Below are 20,625 nucleotides of genomic sequence, written 5' to 3' on the forward strand. Positions count from 1 at the left end.
GATTATTGGTGATAGTTCCATGTATCATCAATGTAATTAATATCACTAAATTGTACACGTGAAAGGTTGAATCAACAAATGGGTTGTATTTTTTTTTCAACAGTAAAAAATATTGTTAAGAAAAGAGAAGTATCTGTGGGGGGACTGATTGCCACGTGCTGATAAAAGGGTTGAAAGCCAGAAAGATGTGGACTTAAACCTCAGAGATGATGATCGGCATTTAGTGGGGAAAGAGAATTAGATGCAGAGAATCTATCTAGCTGTCTGTCTGTCTGTCTATCTATCTATCTATAGAGAGCTTTTTGTTTATAGGGAGGTAAAAAATATAACTCCATGAAATTAGGTAGAAGGTTGTTGGCCCCTAAGAAAGATTGTAATAGGTCTTAAGAACCTGTCTTTTGAAGCAAGGCCTTCATTCTGTGGTTCATATAACATCAGAATCTCTAATTTGGGAATATACAATTATAATTCTATGTTCTGGCATCAGAAAGTGAATTTTTCATTTTATAATTTTTTAAATTAATAAATCTTTTTATTGGGACTCATAAAGCTCTTATCACAATCTGTACATACATCAATTAAGCAAAGCACCCTTATACATTCGTTGTACTCGTCATTCTTAAAATTCACCTTCCACTTGGGTTCCTGGAATCAGCTCGGTTTCCCTTTTTTTTTTTCCTCTCCTTCCCTCCCCGCTCCCCCCTTCCCCTCATTTTATAATTTTTAAGGGCTTTGTCTAGGAATAGATTTCTAACATCGGGATCATAAAGTTAATTTAAATTACAAATCAACACTGAATTTGTTTATGTAATGTTTTAGAAGATTTTAGAATAGGCAGTCAGGTTCATTCTTTTTTTCTTAAAATTGTTATGGTTATAAAATTAATGCTTGCTATTTGTTGAATTTCTTGCTGTAGAAAAACATACAAATGAGAAAAAAGCTTATAATAAAGACTTATTAGCTCAATGTAGTGTGAGACCAGGCTGACCAGAGAACAATTCAGCGACACTCATATGTGTGTAAGAGAAAGCTTTATATCAGGAAGTGAGTGTATATTAAGAAGGAAGCCCGGCCCAGATCAGGTTCCTAATTCCAATACTGCTTGTTAAGTCCCTCTCAGACTCACAGCCTCAGGCAGAATGCAGGAAGACCACAGGCAGGTGGGTGCTGAGGCTGCTGGATACAGTGGCATTGGGAAGCTTCACAAGGCTTTGGCAGGTCTCAGCCCTGTGGCTCACCAACAAGAACTTGAAGGCAGAGAGAGAGGTTCCCAGGACCCTCTTTATGAGAAGGCGGTACCCACAAGTCAGATTCATCAGCCTGTGACCTACTTGACAGGCTAGACTCCACCCCTTCATTCTTAAACGTTCAAGCTGACACGAGATTATGTAACTACCACATATATTTTCTTGTAGTTTTCTTTCAACACAATTTCAAAAACTTTTAAATCAAAGCTCATATATATCATTTGCAACCATCTTCTTTTTACATGTCCTATGCCATTAAATGCTTTGTCCACCATTGTTAATGGAAAGCTCACTGTATGGTTCTTTCATAATTATTTTTACTATTTTCTTAATTTTGGACACTTCTTAAAATGTCAATATTGTAAATTTGTAGGCTGAACATTCCTATGCTTAAATCATTGAACTTAATCATTGAATTTACAGAATAAGTATAAAGCTTCAAAATAACTGGAATCAGCTCCTTTTTCGCTCCACATGTATTTATTAGATACTTACTAGTAACTAGTATGCCAGATGTTGCGTTTGACGTAAATGATAGATATGACATAGTTCCTGTTTTTTACAAGATTTTAAAGGATACACAAACTTCCTATTTTCAGGAAATGATTTTTTTCAAAGCTATGTATTTAAATTAATTTTTAAAATCATTTTGTTAGGAGCTCTTACAGATCTCATCACAATCCATAAACCCATCCATTGTGCCAAGCACATTTGTACATCTGTTGCCAACATCATTTTCAAAACATTTTCTTTCTACTTGAGCCCTTGGTATCAGCTCATTTCCCCTCTCCCACCCTCTCTCCTTAACCCTTGATACTTAATAATATTTATTTTCTTCATGTCTTACACCGACCAGTGTCTCCCTTCACCCACTTTTCTGATGTCCATCCGCCTGGGAGGAGGTTATATGTATATCATTGTGATAGGTTTCCCCTTTCTCCCTCCCCCCCCACCTTCCCCTTCCCCCCCTCCAGGTATGGCTACTCTCATTATTGGCCCTGATGGGTTTGTCTGTCCTGGATTCCCTGTGTTTCGCTCTTATCTGTACCCATGTACATGCTCTGGTCTAGCCATATTTGTAAGATAGAATTGGGGTCATGATAGTCCGGGGGAGGAAGCATTAAAGAACTAGAGGAAAGTTGTATGTTTCAACGGAGCTATACTACAGCCTGACTGACTCGTCTCTTCTTTGTGACCCTTCTGTAAGGGGTGTCCAATTGTCTACAGATGGGTCCAGTTGTCTCCAATCTGCCCTCTCCCTCATTCACATTGATAGGCTTTTTAATTCTGGGTCTTTGATGCCTGATACCTGATCCCATCGATACCTCATGATCACACAAACTGGTGTGTTTCCTCCATCTGGACCTCGTTGCTTGTCAGCCAGATGGCTGCTTGTTTATCTTTAAGCTTTGAAGACCCCAAATGCTGTATCTTTCGGTAGCTGGCACCATCAGCTTTCTTCACCACATTTGCTTATGTACCCATTTGTCTTCAGCAATCTTGTTGAGAAGGTGAGTATCACAGAATGCCAGGTTATTAATACAAAGTGTTCTTGTGTTGAGGGAGTACTTGAGTAGAGGCCCAATGTCTGACTGCTACCTTAATACTTAACATATAAATATATGTACATAGATCTATTTCCCTATCATTATATATAAATATATTTACATATATACACACCTATATTTAAACCTCAATAAATGTCCTTTGCTTCCTAGTTCTTCCTTCTATTTCCTTTTACTTTCCTCTTGTCCCACTATCATGGTCGGCCTTCATTCAGGTTTCAGTATTGTAATTCCTCTTGCCCTTGAAGAAGCCCCACCAGGCCTCCCGTACCCTCCTCGCCATCACTTTAGAACACTTGTTGTCCCTGGGTTTGTTAATATCAACCTCCTTTCCCCACCTTCCCTCTCCCATGTTCCCCACGGAAATGTTGGTCCTGTTGTTTTCTCCCCAGATTGTTTATCCCGCCTGTCTTATCTACATAGTAATGCAGAGACAATGAGCACAAAAACAAGACACAGCAAAACAAAAGAACAAACCAAACAACAACAACAACAAAGAAAAGCCTATAAATAGTTCCAGGTCTTTTTGTTGACTTGTAGGGGTGTTTTCTGATCCAGTCTGATGAGGTGCTGTGCCCTGGCCCCAAAGTCTATTTTAGTATTCCCCAGGCACTTCATTGCTTTTCTTCCCCATGCTGCTTAGTTGCATGCCCTGAGTGTTTCACTCCATTTTGGTGGGGTCAGATCAGACACATTTCCTGCATTGTGTCTCCAGTGTTCTCCGTATAGCACTATGGGTCAGTGACGAAGGTCATGTCTTGTGGTGGGGCGGACCTATGGCCCTCTCTGTGCATTGGCTGGTTAGGGCAGGAATATTGTCCACGGGGCTTGGTGGGCCAGGAGTTTTTCCACGCTTTCTCCTTCCGTCTTCCTTTGTTCCTGTGTGCTCTGATCAGATGTGCCCCTCTCCCTGAGCTGTAGCTTCAGTGCTGTCCTCTGAAGTACATTCTTCTGGGGTGGGTTCCATTTAGTTGGCACTGGGGCCAGCCCAGGAAATTATTTTTTAAAGAATAATTTATTTTTGTGGTTTCGAGAGTATAAACATAAAAACATAAATAATTAAATGATGTTGATTAATTGTATGTAGTATCTATTACTAATAATAATTAAGTCATTCAAGTTGTACAATAATTTCCATGCCCCCGTTTGATATTGTTTTCCTCCCCTGTTCCACTTACTGTCTACTAATATTCCTATCTAATCTTGGTAATTGTTGCTGTTAGTTTGATCCAGTTAAATCTGAAAAGAACACAATGCCCAACAAGACATTCTTTACTCAAAAAAACTCAAACTCTGTCATTGAGTTGACTATGACTCATAGTGATCCTGTAGGACAGGGTAAATGCTGCCCCACTGCCCTTGTGGGTTCAAGACTGTAAATCTCCTTTTTTTTCTTTTCCCCAATTTTATTGGCATATGGCTCACATATTATACGATACAATTCATATCATTTAGTTTTAGAACTTTTCTTTATGCTTATACTTGTTATTAGTTCCCCATTTCCCTTCAGCCTCCCTTGCCATGCCCACAAGGAAACACTAATCCAGTTACTTTCTCTGTAAATTTACTTATTCTAGATTTCATATACAGAAAAACAGTTTAAAAACATGAAAAAATAAAAAAGAATAACAAAGTAAATCAGATAAAACCCTTTAAAGAGTATCTCAGAGCAGTCGTTTTGGAGAGTTTTATCCAGCCTCCCTAGGAACATATTTAAGGAGCCTGGTGGTGGTGTGGGTTGGGTGTTGTGCTGCTAACCGTAAGGTCAGTGGAACCTCCAGCTGCTCCAGAAAAGAAAGATGCGCTTTTCCACTCCTGGTAAGATCTAGTCTCAAAACCTGCATGCAGTCCTACCCTGTCCTACAGGTCACTGTGAATTGGAATCAACTTGATGACAGTGAGTAGAAGTATACTCAGATAATTACAAAACAGAAGCTAAAGACTAAAGTAGAAGAACAAGACACAGGTCAGCATCATCATCTTAAGATATCTGAAGTGAGTACCTGCGTAATATTGAAGGAAAACGTGGCGGCAGGATCGGAGGAAGGCTTATTAACAACCTGTGATGTGGCGATGACCCACTCTTGTTTGCTGAAAGTGAGGAGGACTTGAAGCTCTTGCTGATGTCTATCAAGGATTGCAGCCATCGGATGGATTATAACTCATTGTAAAGAAGACCCAAATCCTCACAACTGGGCCAGTAGGTAACATCATGGAAAACGGAGAAAAGTATGAAGTTGTCAAGGATTTTGCCTTGCTTAGTAGATCCACAATCAATGCTCATGGAAGTAACAATCAAGATCAAAAGACAAGTTACATTGGGTAATCTGCTGCCCCTGACTTCTTTAGAGCATTGAAAAGCAAGGCTGTTACCTTGAGGACTAATGTGCCCTTGACCCAAGCCATGATGTTTTCAGTTGCCTTATGCATGTGAAAGTTGGACACAGACTAAAGAAGACTGAAGAGCAGTTGACGCATTTGAATTGTGGTCCTGGCGAAGAGTATTAAAAGTCCCAAGGACTGCTAAAAGGATGAGCTGAGCTGTCTTAGAAGAAGTACAGCCAGAGTGCTCCTTCCAGGTAAGGATGGGGAGACTCTTTCTGACATATTTTGGACACGTTGTCAGGAGAGGCCAGTTTCTGGAGAAGGACTTCATGCTTGGTAGACCGGCAGTGAAACAGAAGAAGACCCTCAGGAAGATGATTGACACCGTGGCTGCAAGTGTGCTGTCCGTTACCAGCCTGCCTCAGACCACACAGGGTTTGGTTCTGTTGTGCTGTAAGTTGGAACTGACTCGATGGCACCCAACAACAACAACACAACATAACACTAGAGATGGAGGAGATATCTAAGGACATGTTTTCGATTATTAAAAATCTTGTCATCAAGTGTCATCAAGTACAGATAGTCACCAACTTACACTGAGGTTCTGTTCTGACAAATCTAATTTCAAGTTTTCAATATCATTCCCTTTTATTATCAGTATGCTGATTAATCTAATATTTTGTATTGCCTTGGGGGGTTGGAAATATTACATCAAAACTAATATGTTTTAGTAGATAACATTTACAAAAACATAAATTTATGAACATTTACTCTGACAGTTGCGAAGAGTGGGTCAACCTAGACATTTTGTCACTTGCACTATTTCCACTGTGGATAGTTCTAGATCATCTGCGTTATCCAAGAGAATGGAGTTGGTATTTCTAGTCCAAAATTTAAGGGAGACTTTTTTTCTGTGTGGTCCTTGTTTTTCTTCATGTGTGTCATTGTAAAGTTTCACTACTTGCTGAATCTCTATGGACTTCAGCAGAGCAGTCTGTGTGGGGATCTGTGTTTTCGAGAAGCGGAAATAGTCCCACTGGTTCTCTCACGGTAAACTGAGTAGGCCCTGCTCTCCTTCCTGTTCTCGTTCTTGGTGCTGCGGCACTTCTTCCTCCTGACCGTTCTCTGCGTCCTGCTCTCTCAGTTGGCCTGGTCCCCGATCACACTGTATTCTTGCCCCGGGGATGATTTGCTCACATCTTTTATCAGATTATTCTGATCAAATGCCTAGAGCATGTTCATATAACACAGATTTCTTTTTAATAACTTCTGCATCCATTTTTCTATAACTTCCTCCTAGGAAGATACTATCATCTTTCCGTACACCAAAAGATACGATCATTTCTCCTGAAATTGCAGAATGTCCATGTCCCTCCATCTGTTGCAACGATTGCCTGAGCAGATGTTTGTCTCTAGGTAGAGTGCTTTGCAGGAGATGCTTATACCCTGCTCCATAGGTTGATTGCAGCTGTGATTTGGGGAGACAGCTATACCACATTCACATTTTGATGTAGATCATAAGTTACCAAATGTATTTGGCTTGCCACTCCCTTTTCAGAGACATTATTCTGTGCTCCTTGCCATTAAAACTTTTGTACTAAAGTCCTGATCTGGGATAAAGTGTAGGTGTTTTCTTTCACAGCCACTCCCACTCCATCGTTTCAGTGCCCAGCAGGGGTGATGTCACCCACCTTGGGAAACACGGATTTAGATCATCTATGGGAGCAAATCCTTGGGCATTATCACATGGCAACAGTACCTTGAAAAGAAGCATCTTTTCAGGGCAGTCGGCATAATCTTATATTATGAAACCATTTTAAAAATAATCTTTGACTAGCATAATCATCAACTAGGCCTTGGGGCTATTGTTTTGAATAAATCGGCAGCTTAGTGTTGTCAATATCTGTGAATGCTTGGGAGTTTTCAGACACACAGTGTCATAACTTCCTTTCCTAGGCATGTGAAAGGGAGTATAAGGATGCAGGCATTGCATTGTGAGGAACTTGAACAACGTGGCGTCACATTAACAACTGATGCTTTCCCTGATAGAAACAATGGGTACGATCATGCCAGGTGCCTGCTGTGCCATGAAGTTGCCGTCCGCATGAGCACCGTGAAGTGGGAGTCGTGAAGGCTATCTAGGGTCGGCATGCTTCCATTGTCCTGTGTCCATAGAGTGGACCGTTGCTCAGCTCTCTGTCCCCTATGATTCCCAGTGCTTACTCCGACTCATTATTGACCAGGCTGCAGCCTGCTGGATGGCATGGTTTTGAACAGTAAATTATAACCTTGAACAGTTGTGAGTGAACATGGGAGAAGGAGGACATCAGTAAATTATATAGTACGCATATGTGTAGTACTTCTTTTTTTTTTTTCACAAGCATTTAGTTTATTTTTAGGTAAAGAAAAACAGACTTTTCCAAGGGTGACATGTGAACTGAAGGTCAGGAGGAAGCAGGTGGGGGCTCCTCACAGCTCTTGCTCCGACCCCCAGGTGCCATGAGGGGGGGTGTCTCATGGAAGGAGAAGGCCCATCAGCGGGACCTCCTCTGCAGCCACAGGTGGGGCAGGGTTCCCTCCACAGGTGGGGTGGGTGAGGCAGCAGCTCTCCCTTGGTCACTGGATTGGTTCGAGTGTATGATTCCATTTGTAGTGGATTGGCATGATTAACGCTTGGGGGCGGGGGATTAAGTTAAGGACGAACATAAGGAGCCGAGTAGCTTATTCGGTTGGATTCTGAACCACAATCAGGAAATAGTCTTTATCTGGTGCAACCATAATTTCATTTTTCTTGGAATGAATTCGAGAAAGGTGAGGTCATTCTGGGGGTCGATTTCTCGCACAGTGCTCCTGGCCTTCAAGATGAAGTTGTGCATGAGGTTGGCATACTGTGCAGTGGTGGGATTGTCCATGGTGCTTTTGATGGGAATGCCTTCCGTGTTCACCACGATGATCCCCTGCACACCCTTCTGGCTCTGCAGTCGCTTCAGGGTTTCTTCCACCTCTGCCATCTCGAAGCGATCCTGCAGCTCCGCGTCGCCAGCACTCGGCCAGGCTCAGGGCCGTCCTGCTAGTACTTCTTACTAATAAGATGCGAAAAACAAAAACAGATGGTTATAAATGTGATTCATTGAAACGCAAATAAGCTGTGAGCCAGAGCTGTCTGTATTTTAGAATTCAGTGATTCAGTCAGGATACGTGGACGTTTTCATGCTTAGTGAACCTTTCTATAGAGAAAATGGAATGATTTCAGGTGGAGTTTACATAATGTCTCCATGTCCCCAGATATACTTAGGTTGTTGTTGTTTTTTTTTAACTTAGAAAATTTTTCAAATTTGTAGAAAAATGGAAAGCACTACTGTGAATGCTTGGTTACTTCATTACCTAAGTTCATTAACTGAAACAACGTGCTAGACCTTTTATTTATTGTACATATTCATCTACTAACCTTTTGCCCTACCATTTGAATGCAAGTTACAGATAGCATGCCATCCTACCCCAAATAGTATGCAGCTCCCAAACTCAAGTATACTCTTTTACGTAGGCATTTCATAATTATACCTAGGAAAATATCTAATGCAATGTGGAGCTCATCAGTTGTCCTCAGATTATCCCATTATGTCTAAAAAAGACTCCCTGTCCCATCCCACTTTTTGCAGGATCTAATAAAAGTGGGTGTGGTTCATTTGACTATTAGGTCCCTTTAATCTAGGGTAGTCCTTTTGTCATGACCTTGAAAGCTTTGTAGGGTCCAGGCCAGTTTTCCTATAGAATGCCTCACACTGGGGAATTAGTTGGTTTCCTTGTGATTAAATTCCAATAAAATATTCTCATTGAAATAGCATGTGCACCTACTACTCCCTCACTCCAGTTGCACTTACCCAATTGGTGATGTCAAAATCCAAAGCTTGATTAAGAATGTGGTTGCCACATTGTTCTTTTGTGACAAATTTTTCTGTTGAGATTAATAAGTAATGTGTGAGAGTAATTCCTTAAACTTTGCAAATACTCATTCCTCCAAGTCCTTGCACCGAATAATTCATTAATCAGTTCTTATATGCCTGTTCAAATTTATTTTTTTTAATTTTACCATTTTATGTCATTGGTTTGATAAAACATTCAGAACCTTAAGGAATCAATATTAATAGAATCTACCCTCTATTTATTTATTTTTACCATTACCAGGAGAAAAACTTTCAAAGCAGCAGTTGCATAACTCTAACATCATTAAGAAATTAAGAGCTAAAGAGAAAGAAAATGAAAATATTACTATAAAGCTCAACAAAAAAGTTAAAGAGTTTGAAGAGGAGTTGCAACATTTAAAACAGGTGAGTAGCTGCTAACCGTTCCGTGTATCTTTTGGTATTACTTTTATGAACAACTGGACATGGTTTGGGAGCACTTAGAATGATTTAATGGGGCACTATGATGTGTGAAGTGTTCAAACAAATACACAGATGTTTAAAATCTTCCTTCATTTGAAAGGAGGAGGATCCTACCAAGTATACTAAGGTGTTACTTGTTGAAAAATGCTTCAATCTGTCTCTGAAAAAATAGGTACTCGATGGCAAAGAAGAGGTTGAGAAACAACACCGAGAAAACATTAAGAAGCTCAATTCCGTGGTAGAGCGTCAGGAGAAGGATCTCGGCCGGCTTCAGGTGGACAAGGATGAACTGGAAGAAAAGAACCGAAGCATTCAGGCTGCCCTTGATAGTGCATACAAGTAAGAAAATGGAAATACTCTTGTTACCGATTTCTAGCAATACTGTCAAACTTATTGTACATACTTTGAATAAATTTGCTTACTGGTCAAAGCAAGCTCAACAGAGTATCCCCCATTGTGGCCCTTGTTAAATATGTGGTAAACTCTCCCTCATTCTGTAGATTGTCATAGTGTTACTGCATATTATTTTCAATAAACACTGTCGATCTGATTTCTCAAGAGAACTTACTGAGCTTCACAAAGCCAATGCTGCAAAGGACAGCGAGGCACAGGAAGTTGCTCTGAGCCATGAGATGAAAGCGAAGGAAGAGCTTTCTGCCGCGTTAGAGAAAGCCCAGGAAGAAGCCCGCCAGCAACACGAAACATTAGCGATTCAAGTAAGCAGGGGACAAGGCATTGAAATGTTCCATATGCTTTTGAAAAATTAACCATTTCACTAGCTATTCTGTTGGGGCATATTTCAGAGAGTCCTGAATTGTGTTAAGTTTTGTTGTAAACTATTACTAAGGTGATGCTGACATCTTCCCAGTATTGCTTTGTTTCCTGGGAGTTTTAGACCTATTTGATGAGTGAATATGGTGAGCGTTAGGGACCTTTTACCAGAGACATGCACGTGTGTGTGTGTGTGTGTGTGTGTGTGTGTGTGTGTGTGTATATATATATATATATATATATATATATACACACACACACACACACACTAAATATTGAGTGTGGTTCTAGAGCATTCATGGTACACAGACAAGGTGTTTTTTTTGTTTGTTTTTAAAAATCATTTTATTGGGGGCTCTTACAGCTCTTATAACAAGCTATACATTAATTAAAACTGCTTGACACGGATGGATGGATGGATGGATGGATGGATGGATGGGTGGATGGATGGATTGTGATAAGTTGTATGAGGCCCAATAGAATGATTTTTTTTTAACAATTTATTGGGGCTCATACAATTCAACAAGGTGTTTTTTAAAGGGCAATATTTGTTTTATAAAATCAGAATGTTTATGTAGTTAGCTATTGGTCACATGCTTCCTTTTGAAAAAATTAATATGAAAAAAAAGAGAAAAAATTAATATGAGTTATATGAAAAATGACTTAATAATCAAGGAATTCTGACATTGGGATTCTGCTGTCAAGGAACATGTGCTTATTTGTCCTAGAGAGAAAGATTCTGGCCTTGCACTACAGTCTGTTTCTCTTACAGGAGCTCTGGTGGTGCAAGTGGTTGAGCACTAGGCTGCTAACCTCAGAGTCAGTGGTTCAAACCTACTAATTGCTTCTCAGGAGACAGTTGTGGCAGTCTGCTTGTGTAAAGATTACAGTCTCGGAAACCCCATGGGGCGTTCCTACTCTGTCCTGTAGGATTTCTAGGAGCTGGAACCAACTGAACGGCAATGGATTTGGTGTTTTGTTTGTGATTTGCTCATTTATACATGAGAACCCCTCCTTTGACATACCTTTGACTTCGGGTCTAGAATAGATTGTTGCGTTAGCCGGCTCATTTGCCCGGTTACCTCTAAGTTTTTATATTCAACCACACTATTCGTCAGTGCTTGGTTGGTCTTTTATCCAACTTTTCTTGCCCCCACAGGCATTTAACCTTTCCCAGCTGACTAGCCTGTCCTTTAAAGCCCTCGGCAGTCACTTGCTCTACAACCATTTATACAGGTTTTTTTAAAAGACACGAAGGAACTTGAAAATTTTGAAAAATTTGCTTATGTGTTCATTCCATCTCCCACAAACTTATTGAAGCCCCACTGGCACTGGTACTTTCACTGCTTGCACTTTCCCTGTGAGGCCTGGTGGTTGAGCAACACCGAATTACGTTTTCCTATGCTGCTGCAACACTGCAGCCTCTCGGAAACCTTTCCTAAGACCACTCCAAAAGAAAGTAGTCCTGCTCCCCCCTTCCCTGATAGGTATTTTCAGGTATTGTATTAAAACTTTCTGAACATACGTGAGAGCAGAGGCTGTGATAATGAGTTGTTCTTGCAAGAATTAATAATAAGCCTTCTTGCAAGAATTCATAATATCAGTGGTTGGCCAGTTGCTTTGTCTTTCTTTTTCCCTTCTTGTGGCTCTAAGATTTTCAAGTGTGCTGAAAATATAAATTCCCCTTATAAATATCCATATGTGTCTAAGAAAAAAGACCCCTTCTTAGCTAACTACATCTAACAAAATAGCATTGACTCCTTAATGTGTACTGTCCAGGCTCTATCCAAGTTTCCTCGACTGTCTCAAAAGTTATTTAAGTGAGAAGAGTCCCCACCCCACCTCCCATGCATTGACTTGGTGAAGAAGCCATTATTTGTTCCTAATGTAGAATGACTGCTCTATGGGTGTGTGTCTGATTGCTTCCTTGGGGTGACAGTCAAGTTTTTCCTGTGGCCCCTATCTTTTCTGTAAATTTAAACGTTCAAGTGAATGGAGTTAAGGTGTAGTATTTGCAGGAAGAGAACTTTGTGAGTGGCGGTGTGCCTGCTCCATTGCCCCCGTGGTACGCGACGCTAGACCCTGTGAGCAGTGGCAAGGTTTATCAGAGAATTTATATCATAGCAGCCTGAGCCTTGGGTTATAAAAGTCCCCGTAAGCCTTTCTCCTTAGGCTTTAGCACCCATTCATGATGGCTGTCTTGATCAGTTAGTTCTTCTAGAGTTGAAAAATGTACGAGCTTCAAGGCTACCACTTGTTTTTTTTAACTTGTTAAGAGTTTAATGAATGAAGAATGGTCACATCAACAAGAAATAGGTATTTTCTTACTTTAAAAGGTGGGTTTGCAGATGGGAACTGGAAACACAGGGAATCCAGGGTGGATGATTCCCTCAGGACCACAGGGAGGGCATAGGGAGGATGGGTTGGAAAGGGGGAACCGATTTCAAGGATCTACATGTGTCCTCCCTGGGGGATGGACAACAGAAAAGTGGGTGAAGGGAGACATGGGACAGAGCAAGATATGACAAAATAATAATTTATAAATCATCAAGGGTTCATGAGAAAGGAGGGAGGGGAAAATTGAGGACCTGATGCCAGGAGCTTGGGTGGAGAGCAAATGTTTTAAGAATGATGAGGGCAATGAATGTACAAATGTGCTTTACACAATTGATGTATGGATGGATTGTGATAGAAGTTGTATGAGCCCCTAATAAAATGATTAGAAAAATAACAAAAAAGGTAGATGACTAGTATGTATTTTGGCATGCCTTTTTATTTTTAATGTAGCAATCGGAGCTAATCTTTTGGGATTGTTTTTTTTAAGGTATTTTGTTTTAATCATAGTTTTTAATTATGTTGAAATTATTCTATCTTCAGCCAGTTGGTAGCCCCTTTAAGATGATTGAAGTGACTTTCTGTGATGACCACTGTATGGTTCCTGTCTCTGTTCCCATAACTTGATGGCTTTAACAGACACTTAATCTCTCAGTTCTGGATGGCAGAAGTCTGAAATCAGCATCACAGGCCAGAATCAAGGGGTGGGCAGGATTGTTGTCCATGGAGGCTCTACGGGAGAGTGTATCCTTGCCTCTTGGAGCTTCTGGTGGCTGCTAGCATTCTGTTTTTTTTTTTCTCTTTTCTTCTTTTACATTTTATTAGGGACTCGTACAACTCTTACCACAATCCATACATATACATACATCAATTGTATAAAGCACATCCATACATTCCCTGCCCCAATCATTCTCAAGGCATTTGCTCTCCACTTAAGCCCCTTGCATCAGGTCCTCTTTTTTTCCCTCCCTCCCTCCCCATTCCCCCCTCCCTCATATGCCCTTGGTAATTTATACATCATTGTTTTGTCATATCTTGTCCTATCCGGAGTCTCCCTTCCCCCCTTCTCTGCTGTCCCTCTCCCAGGGAAGAGGTCACATGTGGATCCTTGTAATCAGTTCCCCCTTTCCAACCCACTCACCCTCCACTCTCCCAGCATCGTCCCCCACACCCCTGGTCCCGAAGGCATCATCCACTCTGGATTCCCTGTACCTCCAACCCTCATATGCACCAGTGTACAGCCTCCGTCCTATCCAGCCCTGCAAGGTAGAATTCGGATCATGGTAGTTGGGGGGAGGAAGCAACCAGGATCCGGGGGAAAGCTGTGTTCTTCATCGATACGACCTCACACCCTAATTAACCCATCTCCTCTCCTAAACCCCTCTATGAGGGGGCATTCTATGTTTTATGGCTGTGTCCCTCCAGTCTCAATCTCAGTGCTCACATGACTCCTTTCTTCTGTGTCAGGTCTCCTTCTGGATACAGAGACCAGAACCCCATGGTTCCCCCACAAAGTTTTCTAAATCCTAATTCCTGGTACTTGTGTATGTTACCTTGTATGGCATAAAAAAAGGACTTTCTGATGTGCTGTTATGGTGAGGCTTCTGAGAGTGGGAGAATATGCTGGATTATCTAGATTGACTCTAGCTGTGGCCACGTGCATCCTTATACACGAGAAAGACACGGAGGGAGATTTGACACGGAAGGCGGAAGGTGACGTCAAGATGGACGCAAACAAAGAGATTTTAAAATGTTACCCTGTTGACTCTGAGGATGGAGAATTGAACCAAGGGATGTAGCTCTGTTGTTATTAGCTACTGCTGAGTTTGTTCAGACTCATAGCTACCCCACGTACCGTGAGACAGAACACTGCCCAGCTCTGGCCATCCTCACAATCATTGCTGCAGTCCCTGTGTCATTCCATTTCACCAAGAGTCTTCCTCTCTTGCTGATCTTCTACATTACCAAGTATGATGCCCTTTTCCAGGGACCGGCCTCTCATGATACTATGTCCAAAGTGTGGGAAACAAAGTTTCACCCTCTTCCTGTCTAAGGAGTATTTGTTTCTGTTGTCCACAATGCTTTAAATATTCTGAATTTATATTCAGAATTTAAATTCTGGCAGTCCACAATACTTTAGATATTCTTCACCACCATAATCCAAATATATCATTTCCTTGATTTTTTAAAATCAGTGTCCAGTTTTCACACGCCTATGAGGCTGTGGAAAATATCATGCTCTTGGTCGGGCTGTAGGTCTCAGAGTGGCATCTTTGCCCGTCAGTATGTACGAGGTCTGTGCAGCAGATGTGCTCGATGCCATATGTCATTTGATTTCTTGACTGCGGCTTCCATGCTCATTGATTGTGGATCCAAGGAAAATGAATTCCTGCACAACTTCTAGATCCTCGAAAAGGCAGGGAAATGGATTCTCCTCTCCAGCTCCTTTCTGTGTTGATAGGTTGCTTTGATCTCATTGAAACGAATTTCCCTCTAGAGCGGTGATAGAGTAAGTTTGTGTTGTTTAAAGCAGCATAGGAAATGAATGTAGTCACATTAGTTCACAAAAGCACACCATATTCCAGGCTCATATGAGGGGGTAACCCCCCAAGAGCCCCAAAACAGATGTGTTTTTCAAAGTTATGTATACCTTCAAAGTACTGAATACATTTGTCAAATCTGTAATTCCATTCTTGGAAATATATATTTTTCTTTTTCTCCTTTAATCATTTTATTGGGGGCTCATACAACTCAAAACAATCCATACATACATCAATTGTGTAAAGCACATTTGTACATTCGTTACCCTCATTATCTTGGAAATATTTTTGAAGCTCATCTTTTTGGATGGCTGATAGCACCTCCCTTGTTTTTTTCTTCACCTCTTCTACATCCTCAAATTGCTGTCCATTCATGTATCTCTTCATTCACAGAAACAAAAACAAGTCACACAGAGCGAGGTCAGGAGAGTAAAGTGTGTGAGGCACGAGAGACATGCTGTGTTTTTTGGAGTTTTTTTTCCCCAAAACCTGGTGCACTGAGATGGCTGCGTGAGCAGGTGCATTGTCGTGGTGGCAAAACCAGTCCCCTCTCTGACACAAATCAGGCCTTTTTTGTTGTACAGTTATGAAATCTTTTAAGAACCTCTAAATAGAAAGCTTGATTAACAGTCTGACCTAGTGGAATGAACTCCAAATGAACTATGAGTTGAAATTTTCGTCCATTCGAGAAGTTGATGGACATTCTGAATGAAGTTTGTCGTCAATTGACATTTTACCTTTTTTGAAATGAGAGAACCACTTGTACACTTGAGTTTCTCCCATAGCTGTCGTTTTATGCTGTGTTCAACAACACAATGGTTTCTGCGGCATCCCCCGGCCCCAAGCAGGAAACAGAATTTCACAGCCTCGTGCTGTTCTCTTAAATCAGCCATCGCGCGCACACACCACCACCACTACCACCTGCCGAAACTGCTTTTATGAAAACGTTCATTGTGACCAGAGAGAACCTTCCCAGGCTACACCACTGGGTGCACTAACTCAGAGAGAGCTACTTGATGCTTGCCTAGCAGGAACAACTCATACTACAAAAGCTCTGCTTCACCCAGCGCAATTCCAGTTTTGGGGGGATATGCCCTCGTATTCCACATTTCTTTCTTTTTTTTTTTAACAATTTATTGGGGCTCATACAATTCTTATCACAGTTAATACATATATGTACATCAATTGTATAAAGCACATCTGTACGGTCTTTGCCCTAATCATTTTTTCTCCTCTTTTCTTTTTTTACATTTTATTAGGGACTCACACAACTCTTATCACCATCCCTACATATACATACATCAATTGTATAAAGCACATTCATACATTCCCTGCCCCAATCATTCTCAAGGCATTTGCTCTCCACTTAAGCCCCTTGCATCAGGTCCTCTTTTTTTTTCCCCTCCCTCCCCTTTCCCCCCTCCCACATGTGCCCTTGGTAATTTATACCTCGTTATTTTGTCATATCTTGCCCTATCCGGAGTCTCCCTTCCCCCCTTCTCTGCTGTCCCTCTCCCAGGGAAGAGGTCACATGTGGATCCTTGTAATCAGTTCCCTCCACATTTCTTATCCTAAACTCAAAACTGTTTCTCTAGTAACTCAGTCTCTTTTAATGGGAAAAGGTTCTTAGAGACCATAATTTGGTTACTAGGAATACTTTGTATTAGTGGGTTTAAAAAAAAAATCATTTTATTGGGGGCTCGTACAACCTTTTATCACAATCTATACATACATCCATTTGTGTCAAGCACATTTATACATTGGTACTAGTGGCTTTTTATTGCTTCTAAATTTTCATAGTAGATGGGGCCAGATAATATATACTTTTACAAATAATTAACTATCTTGAGATTATATTGCTTTGTCCACTTCAATTTAACATTACAAGGTTTTAATTTTTATTTAATTTTAAAAATATCTGCTTCTGTTTTTTAGTCTTACACTGCAAATAATGGTCTAACAAAAAAGATCTCGTTTCCTAACATTTACATGGTTACTTATTCACTTTATTTTAATTAAAATTTATTCATGGTATTAATAATGTTATTACTAAAATAAAAACTGCTGAGGAAAGCTTGAAATTTCTCTGCTTCTTAATCTTGGACTTGTATGTGCATTCCCTAATTTGTGTTCTGCAGTTCCCTTGAAAAAGTATCTTTTTGTGGGTTATATCACCCAAGTTATATATGTTTTAGATATGTTTTTGGATTTTAGGGAATGTTTTCCTTTTCTAATGCCCTTTATTAAGACACTTAATTGAGATGACAACATGTAGAACAGTCATTGTTCTAGCCATTCAGAAGTGTACAATGTGGCTTTAGCAGATTCAGAGTGTTGGGCAACCATAGCCACTGTCTTCGTGCTGACATCTTCAGTCTCCAGAAGAAGCCTTGTGTGTGTTAACAGCTCCCCGCCTTTGACAGTCAATCACTGATCCACTTTCTGTTTCTATGGATTTGCTGGTTTGGGACATTTCACATCAATGGAATCATGCAGTATGTGGTCTTTTGTATCTGGCTATTTCTACTTTGCATACTATTTTCATGGTTCACGTTCTAGAATGTATTGTTAGTTCATCCCTTTCCATGGCTGAATAATATTTTATGGATGTACTGCCTTTTATTTATCATTAGTTGAGGGATGTCTGGGTTGTTTCCATGTTGGGCTGTTATGAATGCTGCTGTGAACATTGATGTACAGGTTTGTGTTGGAACAGAGGTTTTGAGTCCTTTTGGATAGACCTACAAATGGAATGGATAGGCTGTAGAGTAACTTGATGTTTCATTTTTTGAGAAATTGCCAAATTGTTCCCGCAGTACTTGTATCATTTTGCATCCCGACCATCAGTGCTTGAGGGTTCCAACTCATTTTCTTCAATACTTACTGCCTTTTTTAATTTTTGTGATTGACCATAACCATCCTAGTAGGTGTACAGTGCTGTCTCATTGTAGTTTTATTTGCTTTTCCCTAATAACTTACAGTGCTCATCTTTTTCCCCCTGTTTATTTCCATGTATAAACAAGTACAGTGTGTGTTACCTAGCAGTGTCTTGACCAGCAGAGTCAAATCAGCAGTGCATGCTCCAAGAGGTGGCCAGCAGAGTCAAATCAGCAGTGCATGCTCTAAGAGGTGGCCAGCAGGGTCAAATCAGCAGTGCATGCTCCAAGAGGTGGCCAGCAGGGTCAAATCAGCAGTGCATGCTCCAAGAGGTGGCCAGCTGCACTCCTTTGAATGCATATTGTGCACCGTATTGCTGGAAATACTCCAGCCTCCTAGTTGATGCTCCTGAAGGGGCTGACTAAGCCTCTGCCTAGCCTCCCATGCCAGATCTTTGACTGATTGTTTTCCTAGCCTGGTTGTTATCTTGGTATACCCACAGCTTACCTGCTCAAATCAGTTCCATTTTCACTGCGTTGGTCACGACTAAACCTGTTCAAAGCCCTACTCTTCAAACTTGTTACCATAATCTTCCCAAAACGCAGTGGCAGTTTACAGTCTGTAGCTGAGTGTAATACTTGGTTTTAGGAGCTTAGGTCGGCACTTCAAACCCGTCAGCTGCTCTGAGAGAGAAGATTCAAGCTTTCCACTCCTGTGCAGATCCTGCGTAGGGTCTGTATGAGTCAGGGTTGGCTCGATGGCAGCAGGTTTGGCTTTTGGTCCTGCCAGATCCTCCCTTACATTTCAAGCATCCCTGAGTTCATTGTCTTTCCTCTTAGATGACCTGGCACAGGCTGTGCATATTTACATACTTTCTTTTGCCTGGTAGAGTGCTTTCCTGAGTAGGTGCTGCTTTGAGAATTGGTGGAGGTAGTACTAGTGTTACTTAGAAGAGTAATTGACACAAGACTAACGAGTTGTACAAACCCTTGGATAATGTTGATCGTGTGTGTTTCTCTTCCGACAGGTGGGGGACCTCAGGCTGGCACTGCAGCGAGCAGAGCAAACAGCCGCCAGGAAAGAGGATTACTTACGTCATGAGATCAGCGAACTCCAGCAGGTATGTCACAGTCAAAACATCCAAGGGTGCTTTATATTTTCTCCAAGAAGTAAAAAATTACTCCTAGTGGTAATATTCCTAGAATTGAGAAGATAACTAATGTACCTTTCATTTGCTATATTTGTATGGTTATAAGAATAAAATCATAGTGGGTAATTCAAATTATGCAAAAACAGTTTCTAGTTTTGTTTATATGAAGTAATTTCATCGTGAAAGATTTATTGTTCATACTCAGTATTATTTCCTAATCTGTAGTTTTGTCTTATTTATCATTGTTATTCTTTGATTACTGTGGGCAAGTAATTGGTGCCCAGTTTTATTTTACTTATTTTCAGTCATCGATGATATGTAGGAAAAGGAAGTGTGGCTCAGATTGATCTTTCTGCGTTTATAGATAGGTAAAAATACTTGGGTGAGATGTCTACTGGGATATTGGATTTATTCATTCCCTTTAGGTAAAGACTATCTTTATTTTAGATATGGTCTATAAAGAAGCATTTATTTAAATATTCTGTTATAAACCCGAACTCTTAACTTTAAGGATTGACCAGTTAGAAAATAAGTTAAAAGTCTCAGGGAAAATATTTTTTCTTTCTAGAAATATCTCATGAAGTTTAGATTTGTTAGTGTTTTTATTGCTGTCTGTGGTAATAACTTAAGAATTTCATGATTCAGAGACTCCAGGAAGCAGAGAATCGAAACCAAGAACTGAGTCAAAATGTTTCTTCAACAACAAGACCATTACTTCGCCAGATAGAAAATTTGCAAGCAACTTTAGGGTCCCAGACATCCTCGTGGGAGAAGTTGGAGAAGAATCTTTCCGATAGACTAGGTAACTGCTCTGGTTTTTATACTCGAGGCAGAAGTTCTTCCATCTTGTTGGTGGAATTAGAAGAATGGTATGAAATTGAATTCACTTGCTCTGATAGTCACTATTGTCTCACTTGTAGATTTTGAACCTTTCTCTTTTAGTACATTTATCTTCTAGTACTGTAGCTGTGACTCTTTCAAATAACGTCCCCCTTACCCATCATGTCATACACTGTCAAAAGCACTTCTGTGTTGCTCTTCCCTTCTTGTATGGACTATGGCACTCCATGTTTTTCTTGTCTGTTGGTAAATTTGACCACTTTTTATCTTGTCTGACTAGTGTAGGAGAGATTGGCAGTTTCCCAAGAGCAGAGATAGATCTGAGGCGGTTCTGGATCAAACCATAGTAGAAAAACACATGCAGTCTTAAGATTCCATATGTTCCTTCTTTACAGACCTGCCCTGGGTTGCTCTTTGGTGCTGCTTTATAATAAATAAGATTATTCCTTGATTTTATCTTCAAACACAGACATTTACAAGGGGCCTCTGATAAGTTTGTGGCAAAAATTCTATTATCTTTTCCTTTCCACAAACTTTTTTTTAATTAAAAGATTATTTTATTGGGGCTCTTACAGCTCTTATAACAATCCA

The 20,625-nt window shown here is 40.5% G+C and overlaps 1 protein-coding gene and 1 pseudogene across 1 annotated transcript in view; one reads left to right on the top strand and one right to left on the bottom strand.

Annotated features, from left to right (window-relative positions):
* Positions 1-20,625, top strand: part of TMF1 (TATA element modulatory factor 1) — a 48,564-nt gene that overhangs the window by 12,181 nt on the left and 15,758 nt on the right. The window contains exons 6-10 of the mRNA XM_075549907.1: positions 9,323-9,465; positions 9,695-9,861; positions 10,082-10,238; positions 19,072-19,164; positions 19,840-19,996. Coding sequence (XP_075406022.1) covers positions 9,323-9,465; positions 9,695-9,861; positions 10,082-10,238; positions 19,072-19,164; positions 19,840-19,996 — 717 coding nt within the window. The remainder of the gene's footprint in view (positions 1-9,322; positions 9,466-9,694; positions 9,862-10,081; positions 10,239-19,071; positions 19,165-19,839; positions 19,997-20,625) is intronic.
* On the bottom strand, positions 7,649-8,202 carry LOC142448947 (dynein light chain roadblock-type 1 pseudogene; annotated as a pseudogene).

The sequence above is a fragment of the Tenrec ecaudatus genome, chromosome 5, assembly GCF_050624435.1.
Source record: "Tenrec ecaudatus isolate mTenEca1 chromosome 5, mTenEca1.hap1, whole genome shotgun sequence".
NCBI lineage: Eukaryota > Metazoa > Chordata > Mammalia > Afrosoricida > Tenrecidae > Tenrec > Tenrec ecaudatus.